At 37.9% G+C, this 18757-nt stretch overlaps 1 protein-coding gene across 2 annotated transcripts in view; it reads right to left on the bottom strand.

Annotated features, from left to right (window-relative positions):
* TRPC6 (transient receptor potential cation channel subfamily C member 6) overlaps nt 1–3916 on the bottom strand; it is a 116674-nt gene extending 112758 nt beyond the window's left edge. Inside the window, exon 1 of one of the 2 annotated variants that reach the window (XM_024760362.1) lies at nt 3352–3916. In XM_024760362.1, coding sequence (XP_024616130.1) covers nt 3352–3521 — 170 coding nt within the window. In that variant the 5' untranslated portion in view covers nt 3522–3916. The remainder of the gene's footprint in view (nt 1–3351) is intronic. The other variant, XM_024760361.1, reaches the window with a different exon arrangement.
* Between the last annotated feature and the right edge of the window lie 14841 nt (nt 3917–18757).

The raw sequence follows: 18757 nt of genomic DNA, 5'->3' as shown, positions 1-18757 counted from the left end.
CACATGGACGTTAGACTCCAACCTCCTGGTCACCCAGATCCATAATCACTGGGGTAACCACAGCATCGGTTCTCAGGATATACTCTGGCTTTTAACTTCTTTGCTTTTGGCAAATGGTAATCCCTTTTATTTTTTGCAAAATTGGGTACCACATTAAAATCATTTAGATTATTTTATCCAGTACTGCTAGGTGTTTGTAACCGTAATTTTTTTAGAATATCTCAGTCTATTGTTTTGCCAGAGCTTTAGTTTACAGTTTGTTTCATTATTCATAATTAGTCTTTTCCAAGCAGAAATTTCAGTTGGACTATTTCAGATCTTGAGAATTTAGAAACACTTAACATTTTTTATGTCCAGAATTCTTCTCCATGTTCAGAAGGGATGGACTAGAGACATTTTTAAGTTCTAAATGAAGGAACTCCCTAACTCCTGGGATCCTCCTAGGACATGGACATTTCTTGCTAACCATCATTACAAACTGATCAAAATATATTGTATTAATTGATTTCCAATTAGAAGTTGAAAAAAGGGAGAATCTGAATCTTTTTCTTCTAAGCACCACTTCAAAATGTTACTTCTTACACTTAAGTTCTGAGAATATTTAATTGCTCTCAAACAAGATAATTTGTCACAATTTTCAGTAGTAAAAGCCTCACAAATATATATATAAATCATTCTACATAAGTGAACTATGACAATATTTTAGCAAGAGTCATAGAACTTATCCCACAGAATTGACAATTTGCAAAAATCTGTTATCTTACAAGGGAAAAAATCTCAGTGATTTGAGATAATGGCAGTACCCATATCTAAAGTATACTAGTGATTGCCACTTTCACAAATATTATGCCTCTCACTCTAGGAAAATATACAAACAATTGTTTAAATTACAAGTCAAAAGCATATAGAAGCTCTTATTTGTACTCTCTAACAGATAGGCTCCGGACACGCAGGCCTAGTGGCCATGGCTCATGGGCCTACCCGGACCGGGGCATGAACCCGTGTCCCCTGCATTGGCAGGCAGACTTTCAACCACTGCACCGCCAGGGAAGCCCGAGAGGGAAATAATTTTCGTTCATTCTTTCTCATACATCACAGGTGTGAAGTACTATTGTTTACTGGTTAAAATTTTTCAGTTACTTGATTATTTAACTGGAAAAAATAAAAACCTTGCCAGAGTAAATAGTGATGAAAAGTAACTAAGAAGCTTTTGGAAATAATAGACTTGGACAAGACCAAAGTCTTACTTGGAAACATGGCTCACTCTTAAATTTACTATCATACCTCTGACATGACAGGGGGCGCTCAATAAGAATTGAAGCACATTAAAATATTTCTGTTCATCTCTCTACTGCCAAGGCCTATCCATTAAGAGTGATCTAGGATTCCTGAACGAAGGGAGAAAAATACTTATTCTCTAAATAGTAGATGATGTAAAAACTAGGTAAATGAATAAGGCAGTAAACCACATTTGAAGAAAGCATTGGGGAAACTTTTCAGGACAACTTGCAATTATTGTTTTATTTAGTCTGTCTCACTACTAACATATAGCCACAAGTGTTTAAAATCAAATTATTTTCCCCACACAGTAACAAGTGACTATAGAATGATTAGGTGATAAAGAGAAAAAAAAAGATTTTGTCTATGGAACAGTCTAATTTTTAAAAAGCAATATAGCTTTTATAAGTTGCTTAACTTACCCACAGGAAACATTACCAAACATAACCCTCAGGCTTAAGGGTAGATCTTAAGTCTAAGTCAATGAAAAAGTCCATCTATGTTTCAAACATACCCTTAAAACAAATTTGAAAGTAGCTGCATTCAGAATATCCAGAATTTATTTATTTATTTTAATTTTTTTCTTGGCATATATCTCCTCGCTACTCAAAGTATGCTCCACAGACCAGCAGCCTCTACATCTTCTCAGAGATTGTTAGAAAGGCAGAAATTTGGGCTGCACCTAGACCCTACTGAATCAGAATCTGCAATTTAACAAGCTCCATGAGTAATTCATATGCCATTAAAATTTGAGAAGTTCTGTAGTAAAAGGCACAGAAATATTTTCTAATTTAACGTCAAGTACAAGATTTCTTTTGAGGGTGATGTTCTGGAATAACATAGTGGTGATGGTTTCCCCAACTCTGGGCATATACTAAACACCACTGAACTATACAACTTAAATAGATATATTTTATGAAATGTGAAATATATCTTAATTTTTTTAAAAAGAAAAAAGTAAGTAACAGTAAATGCTTTCAAACCATACAGCACGTAGATGAATGGAACCAGTTCCAATTTTTTTTTTTCTTTTATCTAGGGGAAAAATTAGATGCACCATTTCCCGGGGCTCAGTTCTTATTGGGAAAGGGATCTACAGCAAGCCTTGACTCTGGGCAGCCCTGACCAATGATCTGAAGGTGCACCCATCCATCCTGCCCCCCATCCCCCGAGAGTCACACACACACACACACACACACACACACACACACACACATACACACCTCTACAGCTGCTAACAGAACTGCTACTGAGAACTGCTTTCCTCGGGAAACCGCATGCGGATGGATGTGACATGTCAAGAAACCGTACTGCCCAATCAACTAAAGGAGCAAAGAGGCAGACACGCTATCTGCCAGCTGCACTTGTGGTCCCAGGCGTGTGGGGGAGGGGAGACTTCCTCATTCCGTCCTCTGCTTGCCCCTGCCACCCATCCCCCGCCAAAAAAGAAACTCCAGATTCTTAAATAATATCTCGTAGTCACTCAGGGTCCACAGCAGACGACCTTCTTCAGCTTCTACAATTATCAATTTCCGGCCCGCACCTGTAACAGGCTCGCCTCGCCCGTACGCCCTTGGTAAAAGCTTCGCGCTATGGGTGTGAAAGCCTAGAGGTTCTATTTCTCCTATTTAACCCGGAGAACCGGAGGCTGGGGAGAGGATGCCTGGGGTAAGTGCACCCCCTCCCACGCGGTCACTGGGGACGCAAATTTGAATCAGTCCCCCGCCCAGACCATGCCTTTGGCGCAGCGACACAGGGTCTCTTTGAGGGTGCCCGATTACTTGGGACTAAAGAAACCGACATACACCTATCACCTGTAGTGGCGTCGGTACCCCACGGTCTCACTCTCTCGGGCAAACCTACCCATGCGTGCTCGCCCGGAGCAAACCTTAGATCCGCGCGCGCCCTCCTCTCACTCGGGTCTCAGCCCGGTTCGTGCGGCCCTGGGAAGGCAGACGCGTGCGGAGACGCGCGCGTAGCCCCGGGTCTTCTCCGGCGAGCGCACACTTCCCGCCTGCAGCGCCCCCGGCCCGCCTGCAGCGCCCCCGGCCTGCCCGCAGCGCCCGCACTCACAAGCAAGGGTAGTAGCCGTAGGGAGGCAGGGGGGGCTGCGGCCAGCCGTCGTCTCCCACCTCCGAGTCCATGAGCAGATAGTCTTGGCTCTCGTTGCGCCGCGCGCGGGCCCGGGTAGCCACCCCGGGAGAGCCTCCCCTCCCGGGCCCGAACGCTGGGCTCTGGTTCATGGCGGGAACGCCCGACTGGCCGGGATCCAGCTCCTGGGGGAGGCGCCTCGGCAGTTCCAGCGGGGACCCGGTGCGGAGGGGTCCGCGTCACCTGCCGGACTGGCCCGCGGCAGACTGGTGCTCAGAGGGTGAGGGTGAGGCGAGGAGCGCAGACGCCCTGAGAGATGAGCTCCGCGAGCGGCTCACCCGCTGGCCCGGGGAAAAGTCACCACGCAGCGGGTCGCAAAGGGGACCTTTTCTGGGGTGCGTCCGGGGAGGCGGCCGGGGCTCCCGGACCGAGCGAGCGCAGGCGGGGCGGCGGGTGGCAGCGGAACCTGAGAGCTGAGAGCAAGGGAGACAGAGCTGAAGAGTTACTATGTCAACCGAGACTCTACAGCCGTCGGCTCCCGCCTTCTTCCCCCGCATCCTCCGTCATGATTCCACCTTTAAAGGGATCGGAACGACGTTCCAGAAAGCAGCCAAAGCCTGTCGTGTAGCCACAACTTTCAGGGCTGGGGGGGGGGGGGCTAAGAGTTTGCTTATTTAGAAACCATACAAATTAAGAACTTTCTAGGAAGCTTCTCTTAAGACTCAAAGAACTCTTTTTTAAAAGAGACAGGAGCCTCTCCTTTCTCCTGTCTGCCTTCATTTCTTAGGACATTTTCTCTCCCACTCCCAACCCCCGAAGTTATAACTCTTCACTTTAAAATGAACAACATTATGTGTTCCCAATGCCAAATGTTCCCAGTTCCTGAGCAAATCAACAAAAATAGGCATTTTCCGATGATACCAATAGAGGCCACCAACCTGCTTACTTCAGAGAAAAACTTTCCTTCCATCATTGCAAATGCCAGAATTATCTCTCTGCCAGATGTTTCCCACATTTCCGAACTGTTTTTAATTTTAAGACAGTTTTAAATTCAGATTTAATCTTCATACATGTGCAAAGTAAAAGAAACTCAACAAGGATGAATCACTATCTGTAGTAGTTCAAGTAGTTGTCATTTAGGAATCCATTCGTTCAACAAATATTTAACTGATCCCAATTGTGTGCCAAGCACCATTTTAGGATTCAGAGGCAAACTAGCCAGATAAGGTGCCTGTCTGCCTTCCTGGAAGAGAAGGAGACAGAGATTAAACGAGCAAACGAGAAAGTATCAGAGGAAAAGGCTACAATAAAAATAAAACAGGTTGGTGTGATAGTAACTGGAGACTGACTACTTAAGATTATTAGGAGGTTAAAAGAGACCTTTCCAGGCAGGTGCTAGTTAAGTGGAGATGGACAGGGCAAGGAGCCAGACATGAAAAGATCAGAAACTGGTTGCAATAGGATTGAAGAAAGCCAGACAGTCTGAAATTCTGTTGACAATGGTACTTTTGCTTCCCATAAATAGGTGGACAATAAAATGGATGTTGGAAGTGTGAAAGCAGTGAACTTGATGGAGGAGAAAAGAGGTCACAAATTTAGTGTTTTTGACTTTGCCAGTACACTAAGAACTAAAGCTCAGAGAGGACAGGAACTGTTGTATTCTGAGGGCCTGGGTCTGTATTTGTCACTGTTATGTGGAATGAGTGAATGAACAGATGGATGGACGCAGTACAGAAAAAATAAGAAAACAGTCTTGGCCACTAAAAGAACATTTACCCTGAAAAACTAATCACCATCATTGTGAAGTACATTATTCCTGATTTAAGAATCTCCTTCTTGGGGCTTCCCTGGTGGCGCAGTGGTTGAGAATCTCCCTGCCAATGTAGGGGACACGGGTTCGAGCCCTGGTCTGGGAAGATCCCACATGCCCTGGAGCAACTAAGCCCGTGAGCCACAACTACTGAGCCTGCGCTCTGGAGCCTGCGCTCTGGAGCCTGCGCTCTGGAGCCTGTGCTCCGCAATGGGAGAGGCCATGACAGTGAGAGGCCCGCACACCCCGATGAAGAGTGGCCCCAGCCCTCCGCAACTGGAGAAAGCCCTCTCACAGAAACGAAGACCCAACACAGCCAAAAATAAATAAATAAATTTATTTTTTTAAAAAAAGTCTCCTTTTATTTCCCATCATGTGGAGTCATGGTTTAAAATTCTTACTTTTGCCTAATAATTATACATAGTGAAATTTGTCTGGGGCAGTTGCCATCTGTAAGAACTCAGTAGCTTTGATGCTTGAATGAGTTAGTTAATAAATGTTTAATTTAAATAGTGCCAAAGTAATCTGTTTGGGAACATCAAGTATAGTAAACAATTTAGTGGGGAAGGTAATTTTCAAATGTTTTTTGACATTTTAAATTCTATGAGTTAAAGAAAAGTTAGAAAAGACCAGTGGTGTTAGTTGAAGTGTTTCATGAAGTGTTTCATTTCAAAAACTGAAGTTTTTCATTCTCAGGTAGCAACCTTCACACTGAAAAAATTATTACAGTAAATTTATAATGTGATATCAATTTATCACTTTGCAAGACAAGACATGCTTTTCTCTGTTTCTTAAATATAGTTAGTACAGGACCAATAAATCCTAGGGACATTTTCCCAGGAGGGAGAAAGTGGTGTACAAAGGATTAGAGGATTCTGAAAGAGTTTAATGATATGAGGAAGTGGAAACAGCATTAGATTGGAAGGCTGAAAGCCTTGTTCTAACCGTTCCCCTAACTGAAGCTGTACGATTTGAGAGAGGACATCTAATCTCTCTATGCCTCCTTTACTAATCAGTAAGCAGATATATAATTACTAAGTACTCCTCAATCTCTAATTTTCTGTATTTTATGCTTATCTATGAAGTTTTATCTCTTCAATTATGTTACAAAAAAAGTGAAACAAAGACAACCCAGACAGTTAATATATTTTTTAATCAAGTGAGGCATTGCTGAGTAGATCTGGAGTAATGAAGAAAATTGGTGAATGAAGTTAAAAAATAGTTGGATGAGTAAAGAAAGTATAGTTTTCACAAGCTAAAAAAATTGTCATGCAATTTTATGTTATGTTTATGTTTATGGTATTAAAAAAAAAAAAGAACACCAAGTTGTAGGTCCAAGATATGGAGATGAAGGTAGGCTGTGTGTCTCTATGCGGAAAGGGAGGGATGCCATTAAGAGATGACTTTTACCTCATTATACATACCTGCAGTTTGTTTGATTGATTGATTTTGATATAACACAGTATTTTGAAAGTCAAGTAAAAGAATTGCCCTCTAGAAGGTCTCAGGCTAAGAGCCCAAAGGGAAAGAAAATGATATTGCTACTGGCAGCAGGGACAAAAGGTTGAGAAAACATTATTAGTTGCCTAATGACTCAAGAAGAAGGTGTTACGTTGAAGACTTCGGGCAGCTGCAGTTTATGAGGTGCTATTGTTGATGGGAAGCCACTGACACAACAGCTTTTCTTGGAAATGCAGTTTGGGGTTAGTTGGCCAACAGCTACAAACAACAGTTTAGTCAGAAAATCGTGTGGATAATTCAAAGCATGGAGACCAAGAGCCCTGAATTCTAATGCATGTAGAATCCACAGGGAAAAAACAAAAACACCCTAGAAGCTTCAGAAGGCTCGATCTTCTATAAATAAATGACCTCTGTAAATTCTGGCCTGAGTGAAATAGTTGCAGGTGATATCAGATCTTTGAACCTCAATTGCTTAATTTTTAAAGTAAAGGGGTTTTAATAATTACATTTAAACCTCTACTGCAGATATTAAAATTTTACTATGTTAAATATTAGAAACAGTAAAATTAAATTAGCAACCTATTTTAATATTTTGTTTGATCTGAGCTTAACATAACTATCCAAAATTCTAACATTATCGTATGGGTATTTTTTAAGCACTTGTGATTACCATGCTCTCAGAGCAAATCATGTTCGACTGAATTAATCTCTCTTTTAATAGAATTATTAGAATACTTTCAGTAAACTATTGGCCAAGGGAATCGTATAATATATTTGTCAGCAAGATTGAAAAATATGGACTGAGTAATGGAGGAATGATTTGTAAGTAGTCAGAAGACTGTTAAGAAGACTGCTGATCTATGGATTAGTGTCACCCAGGCCTAGTAGATGGAGACATATCAAAAATGGATGGAATTACTTTATAAGTAGTTAGTTTCCTATCACTCAACACATTCAAATGCAGCCTATATGCTATAAAATATATGAATGTATTTGTGGCAAATTAAATGACCTCTAAGATCCTTTAAGAAAAAGCCTGAAATTCAAAAACTTATTATCATCTCAGTGGATCTAAAATGCACAATTGATAAAACTCAATATCTTTTCCTGGTTTATTATTTTTTTCAAAAAAGCTTAGTAAAAAGGCATGTCTTTAACATGGTGATGAAGATCTATTTCAGATAAAACCAACATGGAGAAATACCAGAGATGCTTTCATCAATGTAAGGAATAAGATAAAGATGTTACAATCATTACTAATAATTATTAGCTAAGAACTTCTATAATAAGCTAAATAAAACATGATAAATAAGAGGGAAAAGTTTGAAAAAGAACATAAAGCTATTAGTTTACAGGTGATATAATTGCCTACTGTAAAAATTTCAAGATTTTTAGCTGAAAATTATTAGAACTGCAGAGTAAGAAGTGTGTTTGGAACATTGTTGTATTACAAAGGCAAGCATAGAAATTTCAGTAGTTTTTCCTATCTACTAGCAATAGCCAAGGATCAAGCATCAAGGATTTGATCCTTGATGTTAAGACTGAGATTTATAGGCCTTTGGGGCTCAAATAATTTCACAGTTTTATAGTTTACTCTTTGGGGATGAAAACCAACAGCCTCTTCAACCTTACAGGTCTCTGCATTTCAGGACTCTCTATTCTCTTTCAATTTTGCTTGCAAACTTTCCAATACTATTTAGAGATCATCTCTTTCTTATATTAAATTGCCTAAGGCAGCCAACAGCAACCAACATTTGCTATGAACATTAGTTTTTTTCAATTATTAAAACCTCATTAGGTACATTGTCTGTCTTCCAAGTAATTGAAGGTGACAGGTTTTGCCATTTTTTCCTACCACATAACACCAGTAACTCTTGAACTGCCCTCTTTCCTGCCTTTGATAACAGATTCCTTGTCTGTCATCACCTGGCATCTGAGAAAATGCCACATATTTTAGTTCAGTTTGTTTGTTTGTCTTGTTTTGTTTACAGAATCACCCCACTTCTAATTATAATTTTGGTGACAGAAATAAAAAGGGTTACTTCTGTTAGAGGGGGTCATCAAGAGGACATGACTCCCAGTCGACCCTCAAGCTGCACCTGAGCAATCGGAGACTCCTACACCCTCCCCTGTCCTTGCAATGTATGGAAATACTCACAGTGGGACCTGTTTCAAGGACACAGCCTTGAGAAACCATGTATTGTTGAGATCAGCTGGACTGTATACATGACTGGGCCCAATTAAGATCTGTATATAAACTTTTAAGATTGCGGCAGGTGGATGCAGAGATCTACTCATCTCTTGCAGCTGCCCAAGACAAGCCTTGGTTATTAATCCTGCCACCTACCAATCTGGAGTGGTCTGCTCTTTCTTCAGTCTCTCCTTGCCTTCTGTGTATGGGGTGCCAGTTTCAGATTTCACTGGAGAAACTCCTGAGTTTTCGAACTTCATAGTGACAAAAGATTTAATTTGTTAGAAAATATGGTCATACCACACAAAGCACCCCCCTATTAATAATTTTCCAATTTCCTTCAATACCCAAACTTTATAGAAAGTACCTAGTTCTCAATACATTTTTGGACACTATCTCTAAGTGATAAATTAATATTTACATACTCAAACTAAAAACAACAGTTTTAACAAAATTATGTGCATTTCATTGAGTTACATTTCAAATACAATTGGTGGAACATCGAAAATCACAAATACGTAGAAGTAGGAAGTTTTATTGAGAACCTCCTGCTGTGGGAAGATGGTAGCTTGATGTATTACTTCTTTCTTTTAAAATTTTCATTTTGAAATAATTTCAAATAAAAACTTACAGAAAAGTTTATAAAAAGTAGAAGGAACTGACATATACCCTTCATCCAAATTCACTAATTGTTATATTTTTATTTATATTCCATACTTGGTATATCATCATCTCTATATACAGATAACATTTTTTCTAACCTATTGGATAGTAAGCTGAAGACCTCATTCCCTTCTACCCCAAAATACCTCAATGTGAATTTTCTAAGAACAAGGATATTCAGGTACAGCTATCAATTTAACATTATACAATTCTCTTATATAATCTCCAGAACTTAATCTGATTTTGCAAATTGTTCCAAGATTGTCCTTTTTGGCAGTTTTCTTTTTTTAGTCTAGGGCCCAGTCCAGGTTCATACATTGGATTCACATGCCATGTCTCTTTGGTCTCCTTTCATCTGGAACAGTTTCTCAGCTTGTCTTCACCCTGAAGTTGGTATTTTGAAAGTACAGGTCAGTTATTTTGCGAAATGCCCCCCAATTTCGATTCATCTGACACTTCTTCATCATTAGATTGATGGGTAGGAATACCACAAAAGTGATATTATGCTCTCCTTGGTGCAGCACATCAGGAAGCATATGATATCATTTTGTCCATTATTGGTGATGTTAACCTTGATCACTTGGTTAAGATGGTATTCTCCTGTGAAGTTATTATTTTCCCTTTGTGATTAATAAGTAATTTATAGGGTGATAACATTGGGTCTATGAAAATAAATACCTTGTTCCTTACCAAACTTTATACCCACTAGTTTTAGCATCCATTGATGATTCTTGTCTGAATTAGTTATTACTATGATGGTTACAAAATAGTGATATCTCTAATACCATCATTCCTTCCATATTCATTTGTTGGCATTCTACTGTAAGAAGGATGTTTTCTTTCCTTACCATTCATTCATTTCCGTAAACTCATGGGTATGTATTTTATTAAAAGTGTTATAATCCATTATTGTCATTATTTATTTTAATACTCGAATGGCCCTTGATTAGGCCTTTTTTATTTGGCCTCTTTAAAATTACTCCATGTGTTTATAGAGAGTCAGTTTTGTTTTGTTTTTTTTTTAAATAAGCACACAGTACTCCATTATGTAAATCAGGGGTTGACAAACTGTGAACCCCCTGGCAAAATCTGATCCTACCGTCTATCTGTTTTTGTAAATGAAGTTTTATTGACACACAGCCATGCACATTTGCTTACACACTGTTTATGACTTCTACAACCACAGAGGTAAGTAGGTGAAACAGAGACAGTATGAGCCAAAAATTACTACCTGGCCCTTTAAGAAAAATTGGCTCTCACTTGGTGAAAGTTATTCATAATTTATTCAAATAATATCCAGTGTATTGATATTAAGACTGTATCTGATATTTGTAATTATTAATGATGCTATAATGAATAACTATACATAAGTATTTTCATATTGTTGGAGGTACATTTTTAGGGTAAATTCCTAGAAGCAGGATCAAAAGCAAATGCAGTTTCTTGAATCTAAAAAACTATGCCTCACTAAACTTCGATAAAATATAGGCAATTATATGTTTAAATACTTTTTTCTGTCCCATCCTTTCCTCTCCTTTCCTGTGACTCCAAATACACGTATGTCCCACTCAATATTGTCCCACAGATCCCTGAAGTTTATTTTCTTTCAATCTTTTTCTTATTCTTCTTCAGATAAGATATATTCTATTGGTCTATCTTTAAGTTCTCTACTCTTTTCCTCTGTCATCTCAATTCTGCTATTAAAACCATTCAATGATTTTAAAACTTCAGATATTTTGTTATTCTATTGTATTTCCATCAATATTTCTTTTTACTTCACTGCACACAGTTACAGCATCTCCTTTTAAATCCTTGCCTACTAATTCCAGCATCTGGATCATCTCTATTCATTATCTTTTCTCTTAAAAATGGGTCACATTTTCCTGGTTCATTATTTGTTAATCAATTTTGATTGTATCCTCGAAAGTGTGAATATTATGTTTTGGAGACTCTGGAAAAAGTCTGATATTTTTGTTTTGAAAGCAATTTATTTGATCAAAATTAAATTGCAAACAATTTCTCCTGGGTGGCAACTCAAATCTCAATTCAATTCTTTTATATGTGGTTGTTACTTTGAATCTGCTCCGTGTATGCATAGCTCAAGGGCCAGACAAAGACTTGGCTAGAGTTCCCTCACATAATTTGAAAATTACCCCACACTGGCTCTCTACTTCAGGGCTCTCCCCTGACTTCCCAGCAGCTGAGATTGCCCTGAATTCTGTTCTGTGTTCTACAGTCTTGGAGGTTTACCCACCCTACTTGGTGGCTGTTTTGGCCTTTTCTCAGATAAAAGCTGTACAAGGGGAAAATTTGCTGTGTGTGATCCTCTTCTTTCAAGTTTTCACTCTCCTCAAAAAAAATCCTGAGTGAGTTATTCATTCACTCTGAAGTGCCTTTGTATATTTTTGTATTTTGTCCAGAGTTAATAGTTGTTACATACGGGAGGTCTGAGTCTGATAGGAATTTAATTTGCAGTATAGAAGTAGGCACATTATAGCTTAACTGCTAAAAACCAAAGACGAAGAGACAATCTTGAAAGAAGCCAGTGGAAAATGATATGTTATACACAGGGAAACAACAGTTCAGTTAAACAGTGATTCCTTCCTAGAGGGCCAGAAGACAGTGGTACAACTTCTTTAAATCTTATCAAATCTGGGGTTTGAGTCACAGTTAGATTGTATGGGTGTAGAGGAAGTTACCCTTTCTAGTACCTGAATGACTTTATTTTTATACTGAAATATCTGGTCCATGTTGGAGCTTATTGTCGTGTATGGTATGAGATATGGATTTACTTTTATATTCTTCCACATGGCTATCCACTTATCGCAGCACCATTTAGTAAAAACTTCACTAGTGTCCCAGTGATTTTAGATACCATCTTTATCATATATCAAATTTTCATGTGTACTTGGGTCTATTTCCAGACTTGCTATTCTATTCCATTAATGTTTGTTTATTCATATGCAAGTTCCAAACTATTTTAACTACAGAGGATTTATAGTATATTTTAATATACTATAAATATATATAAATATACTATATTTATATTTTAATATAAGACTAGTCCATTCTCTTAGCTTTCCTTTTCTTTGTTTTCCTAGCTATTCTTGTATGCTTATTTTTCCATATGAACTTTGGTATCAACTTTTCTGACTCCAGAAAAAAATATTTGTTAATGTTTTTATTGGGATCACATTACAATTATAAATTAATTTAAGCAAAACTGACATCTTTATGACTCTAAGTTATATTCAAATACAAGGAAAGCCTTTTTATTTGCTCGTATCTATTTTTGTGTCTTGTAGAATCATTTTAAAGTTTTCTTCATATAATTTTTTTTTTGAACATCTTTATTGGGGTATAATTGCTTTACAATGGTGTGTTAGTTTCTGCTTTATAACAAAGTTAATCAGCTATACATGTAGATATGTTCCCATATGTCTTCCCTCTTGCGTCTCCCTCCCTCCCACTCTCCCCATCCCACCCTTCCAGGCTGTCACAAAGCACCGAGCTAATATCCCTGTGCCTTGCGGCTGCTTCCCCCCAGCTATCTACCTTACTGCGTTTGTTAGTGTGTATATGTCCATGACTCTCTCTCGCCCTGTCAAAACTCACCCTTCCCCCTCCCCATATCCTCAAGTCCGTTCTCCAGTAGGTCTGCGTCTTTATTCCTGTTCTTCATATAATTTTTACACATTTCTTTCTAAACACAATCCATTTTAAAATTTTATCAACCTATTTTGAATATGTTTTATCTTCCATTACAGTATTTAAACAGTTATCTGCTTACATGAAGTCCACTGATTTCTAGGTTAATTTTATATCCTGATACTTTACTGAATTCTTTTATTGTTTCAGTTTATCACTAATTCTTTCGAGTTTTCTAGGAATATCATCATATCATTTGAACTAGAGATAGATTTTCTATTTTTTTCAAATTTCTATTACTCTAGTTGTTTCCTGTTATCTAATTACATTGGTTAACACCACAAGTACATTGTCAGTAGTAATGTAGATTAAATACAAATACATACAAATGTGTGCTTGTGTGCGCGCATGTGCACATGCTAAACAAATGTCCACTAATTTCTATTTTCTTGAGTTTTTGCATTTTTTTAAGAAGAGGCTTTCCAAATAACTATGGAGATAATCATATGACTTTTATCCTGAGATGTATTAATGTGGTCCATTATATTAATGGATATCTTAATACTGAACAATTCTTGCAGTACCAGAATAAATTCCACTTGATCATTATATATTATGTTCTAAATATGGTGCAGAACTTTGCTTGCTAATATTTTATTTAGGATTTTTACACCAATATTCACAAGAGATATTGATCTGTAACATTATTTTTGTGCTATAAAAGTAGATGTTTTGAAAAGCATTCAGAGTGTCAACAAAGACAATGTTTATCTGAGGTATTATTGGTGCTAAAAGAGACTGTTACTTCATACAAAGCAGATATTGGTTAACAAATAAATTAGTTTTTTGGTGATTAGGACGTAGTGTCTTGAACATTTTGTAGCCTAACATGTTAGTTTATAGCCATATAGGTAGTTACAAATTAGTTTTTTACTGTGTTTTAGTAACATTTTAGGAAATTGGTTGAGAGTTTGCCATTGACATAGATGCGTTATAGTTTTTTTCCATTAAAATAATGATAAATTGGCTCCCATTCGTGTTTTTGCATATAATGTCATTTTTCCATGGGCATATTACTGATGTTAAGCAGAAATTGCTTATATAACAATTCTCAACTATAAAGCCTCAAAATGTATAAAGCAAAAACTAATAGACCTACAAATAGAAATAAATCCACAATCTCAGAGATTTTAACATGCCTCTTCTGATGTTTGACGTGGGAAATCTTTCTTTATTGAAAGATATGAGTTGAACACAATTGGCAAACTTGACCTAATAGTCATATATAGAGCAATGAACTGGAGCAAGGGCCAGCAAACTGGGCCAAATTCTGCCTGTGACCTGTTTTTGAATGAAATGTGAGCTAAAAATGGTTTTTGCACTTTAAAAGAATTGTGAAAAAATAAAGAAAAATTTGTTACAAAGACCATATGTGGCCCACAGAGCCTAAAATATTTACTATTTGGCTCTTCAGAGAAAAAAATTGCTAACCCCTGCACAGACTGTAGAACATACCCTTTATAAACATACCTGAAATATTAAAATATCAGTCAAAGAGGAGCTCATAATGTTTTTTTTAATAAATGATAAAATATCCTGCTGCATCTACTTGTGATATATTCACCAAACTCTGTTTCATTTTCCTCTTTCTGAGCATGTAAGAAAGTAACACTTGTCAGATTCTTCTGTACTTAAGGGCCATGTAACTGACTATGAGGGGGTTCTAAACATTTCTGTACATTAATTGACACTATTCCAATTGATATATGGGGCCTATGCCCCCTCCCCTTGAATTGGGAAAAACTTTAATGACTCACTTATAACCATTAGACAGCAGCAAAAACAATGATGAGTAACTTCCAAGGCAGATACCTTGAGACCTTCATGCTGTGAAGAACACAGACCACGTGGAAAGGCTAGAGGCAGGTATTCTGGCTGAAAGTCCCAGATGACAACCAGCATCAACACCCAGACATATGCATGGAGACAGCAATGATTTCAGTCCTGAGCCTTGAAGTGACTCCCAGCCATCAAGTTTTACCAACTGAGGCCCCAGACTTTGTGGAACAGAGACAATCTATTCCTGATGTACCCTGTGGGAATACCACAGAATCTGTAAATGTAATAAAATGGTGATTTCATGCTACTAAGTTTTGGGGTAGTTTGTTATGCAGCTTCAGTAACTAGAACACTAACCAATGGAACAGAGGTGGGAATTATGTATGACACTTCAATACCTAGCCATAAATCCCTCTTACTCTTAAATTCTCATCCATAGTGACTCTCTCAGAGCAGGAGTTTTGGTTGGCATATGTTAAGATGGAAGGAGCCTGGGTTTTTCAGTGACTACCTGGAGACTGGCCCATGAGATCTACTTGACCCACATTAGACTCATACATGAGTGAAAAATAAATCTTTACTATGCTGAGACACTGATTTTTGGATTAATAACCCATCCTATCTTACTAACACAAATACATTTCATAGTTTAAGAGATGAAGCTAAGGCAGCATTTAGAGGATAATTCAGCTTTAAATTCATATATTACAAAAGGAGAGTGATGAAAAATTAATGATTGAAGCACCCATCCGAAGGTGTAATAAAAACAGAAGCAAAATGATCCCAAAGAAAGTAGAAGGAAATAAATGAGATCAGAAAATAAAGGAATAAAATTCAATGTAAATATAAAATAAAAAGTCCAATCTTTTTAAAGTTAATAAAATTGATAAACATAATGCAAGACTTATCAGGAAAAGGAGAGAAAGGGCAAAAAAATAAATTCCAGAATTGTAAAAGGGAATATCACTGTACCTCCTACAGACACTAATGGAAAAAATATTATTAACAAAGTTATAACCATATGAAAGCTACAAAATCCTTGAAAAATACAACTTATCAAAATTAACACAAGGGGCTTTCCTGGTGGCGCAGTGGTTGAGAGTCCGCCTGCCGATGCAGGGGACACAGGTTCATGCCCTGGTCCGGGAAGATCCCACATGCCGTGGAGCGGCTGGGCCCATGAGCCATGGCCGCTGAGCCTGCGTGTCCGGAGCCTGTGCTCCGCAACGGGAGAGGCCACAACAGTGAGAGGCCCGTGTACCACAGAAAACAAAACAAAACAAAAACGAAACAAAAAAACTAACACAAGAAGAAATAGGAACTCTTACTAGTCCTATAGTATTAAAGAATTGAATCAGCATTTAAAACTGTCCCATAAAGAAAACAGTACCAAATGACTTCATAGGAAAATTCTACCAAACATTTCAAGAAACAATGAGTCCAATCTGAAAGCAACTTATACACAGGGTACTTTCCAATTACTTTCATAGGACCAACATAGTCTTAATATCAAAATAAACTGGGCAATGTAAGAAAGAAAATTACAGGCCAATCTCACTTATTATGCATTGTATCTCCAGAAGTCCATCCAGAAGCCCAAACACATATAAGCAGACCAAAAACATAAATATCATGTACATCATGAACCAATTGACTTTATCCTAGGAATGTAAGGAGGATTTAATATTAAAAAATCAAACAAGCTATTTGGTGTATTAGTAATTTAAAGGAAAACACTCAAAAGATCATTCATCTCTTAATTCCTGTTTTTTTTTTACTGTAAATGAATAAATAGGGGTGTGAGTAAAGATTACCTAAGATAATGTCAATTTTTTTTTTTTTTTTTTTGCGGTATGCGGGCCTCTCACTGTTGTGGCCTCTCCCATTGCGGAGCACAGGCTCCGGACGTGCAGGCTCAGCGGCCATGGCTCATGGGCCCAGCCGCTCCATGGCATGTGGGATCTTCCCAGACTGGGGCACGTATCCGTGTCCCCTGCATTGGCAGGCGGACTCTCAACCACTGTGCTACGAGGGAAGCCCGATAATGTCAATTTTTCATCCATTTTTCTGTCTATGCCCTTTGCCATGTACCTTTGTAATTTCTCCTGCTAAAGAGGCGGAGTCAATTTTCACATCCTTTGATTCTGAGGTTGGCTGTATTACTTGCTTTGGCAAGGAGGTATTAGCAGATATGATCACTTCAGAGACTGGCCAATGTGGTTTTGCATTTCCACTTCCTTTCTTGGCTCTTCTTCAAACATGCCAAGAGCACTTCTGCCTTCCAGCCTTTGGCCATCCTGCTCCCTCCATCTGAAATGCTCCTCCTTGTAGATACCTACACAGCTGACTCCTTGCCTTCATTCATGTCTCTGCTTAATTGTTACCTCATCAGAGAAGCCCTCCCTGAATATCGAAGTTAAAAATGTGTATCCAATGAAAAAGAAATTCAGAACATCACTCTCTATCCTGTTTTCCCAATTTTCTTTATAGCTAATGCTAATTTGTTCATTGGCTGTCTCCCTGACTGGATTATGAGATCCTTGAGTACAGGGACTTTTCTACTTTACTGATGAATTCTTAGTGCCTGATAATAATGCCTGGCATGTTATTAGTACTCAAGGATTATTTGCCACATTAAAAATATGCCTTGGGTCTTATCAATTCAGCCACTTTACCCTTTATTAATTTAGCAAAATTTAATGAACCCCGGAACCTGACACTTGTTGGTGACAAGGGTGATGAAGTGAGGCAAGACTTAGAAGTTGCTGAAAGATGGAATAGTTAACTTAAAACATGGTTAAGAGAGTGCACAACCAGAAAGTACTTAACCATGGAAAGTACACACCTGCCATTAGTCTTTACAGCTATTCTACACACTGAAAGAATCACAAACTGATGTTCATAAAAAGCCATATGAAGAAATAGAAAGGATAGACATATTTTAGATAAATTGAAGAAAATTTCAAGGAAGAACTTGAAAGATATAATGAGTAAGAAACCTAAGCATGGATGAAACATTAATGAATAATGATCACAGTGTGCAAGGAAGAAATGAAGAAAGTGTCTTCACTCATATAAACTCTATATGTGCAGGGAAAAACTACAGAAACATCTAGACACAAATACTCAATATACAGTGACCTATGAAACCCAGAAATTAAAGAAAGGGAAATGTATAAAACTATTTAATTTTCTTCAGTTACAACCAAAATATTTAGATGTTGAGAATGTACTTGTTTGCATAATTGAATATGTTGTTCAGTAACTAGGCAGATGATAAAGGATTTGTGGTTATAATGTGGTAACAGTGTGTAACAAAATGCAGTTGGAAAGACAAATATAGATGCTCAACAAAAGTTGAATTCTGAGCATTACTTTCAAGGAAGTGACTCAATATGTACAGCAGTCTTGTTCATACCACATAGATGCTTTCATAACATTAATGGAATGATTAAATGTTCAAAAAGGAAAAAAAAAAGCAGCTATGCACAACAGGATGAATAGCTTGCCTAACAGAGCCTAAATTAGTCTAAGCTATTTTTAGCCTGTGATTCTGCCCTAGAAGCCCCCTGGGAATTGGAGGGAAATATGGAGAGAGAAAATTTGTTTTTTCCCAGCTGAATGATACCAAAATATTCCTGAAATACATTTTAAAAGGCTTTATGTTCCAAAGATAACTCAGTTTCTGTCAGTTACTGAGAAAATAAAAAGGTGGAAGGTTTATTTTTATAACACAACATTTCCTCCAGTGGGCCCTCTCCAGGGTGATTACTGCC

This window comes from Neophocaena asiaeorientalis, unplaced genomic scaffold (assembly GCF_003031525.2).
Source record: "Neophocaena asiaeorientalis asiaeorientalis breed wild unplaced genomic scaffold, Neophocaena_asiaeorientalis_V1.1 scaffold601, whole genome shotgun sequence".
In the NCBI taxonomy this organism is placed as follows: Eukaryota; Metazoa; Chordata; class Mammalia; order Artiodactyla; family Phocoenidae; genus Neophocaena; species Neophocaena asiaeorientalis.
The sequence above is the reverse complement of the archived record's forward strand: the minus strand, read 5'-3'. Positions and strand labels throughout refer to the sequence as shown.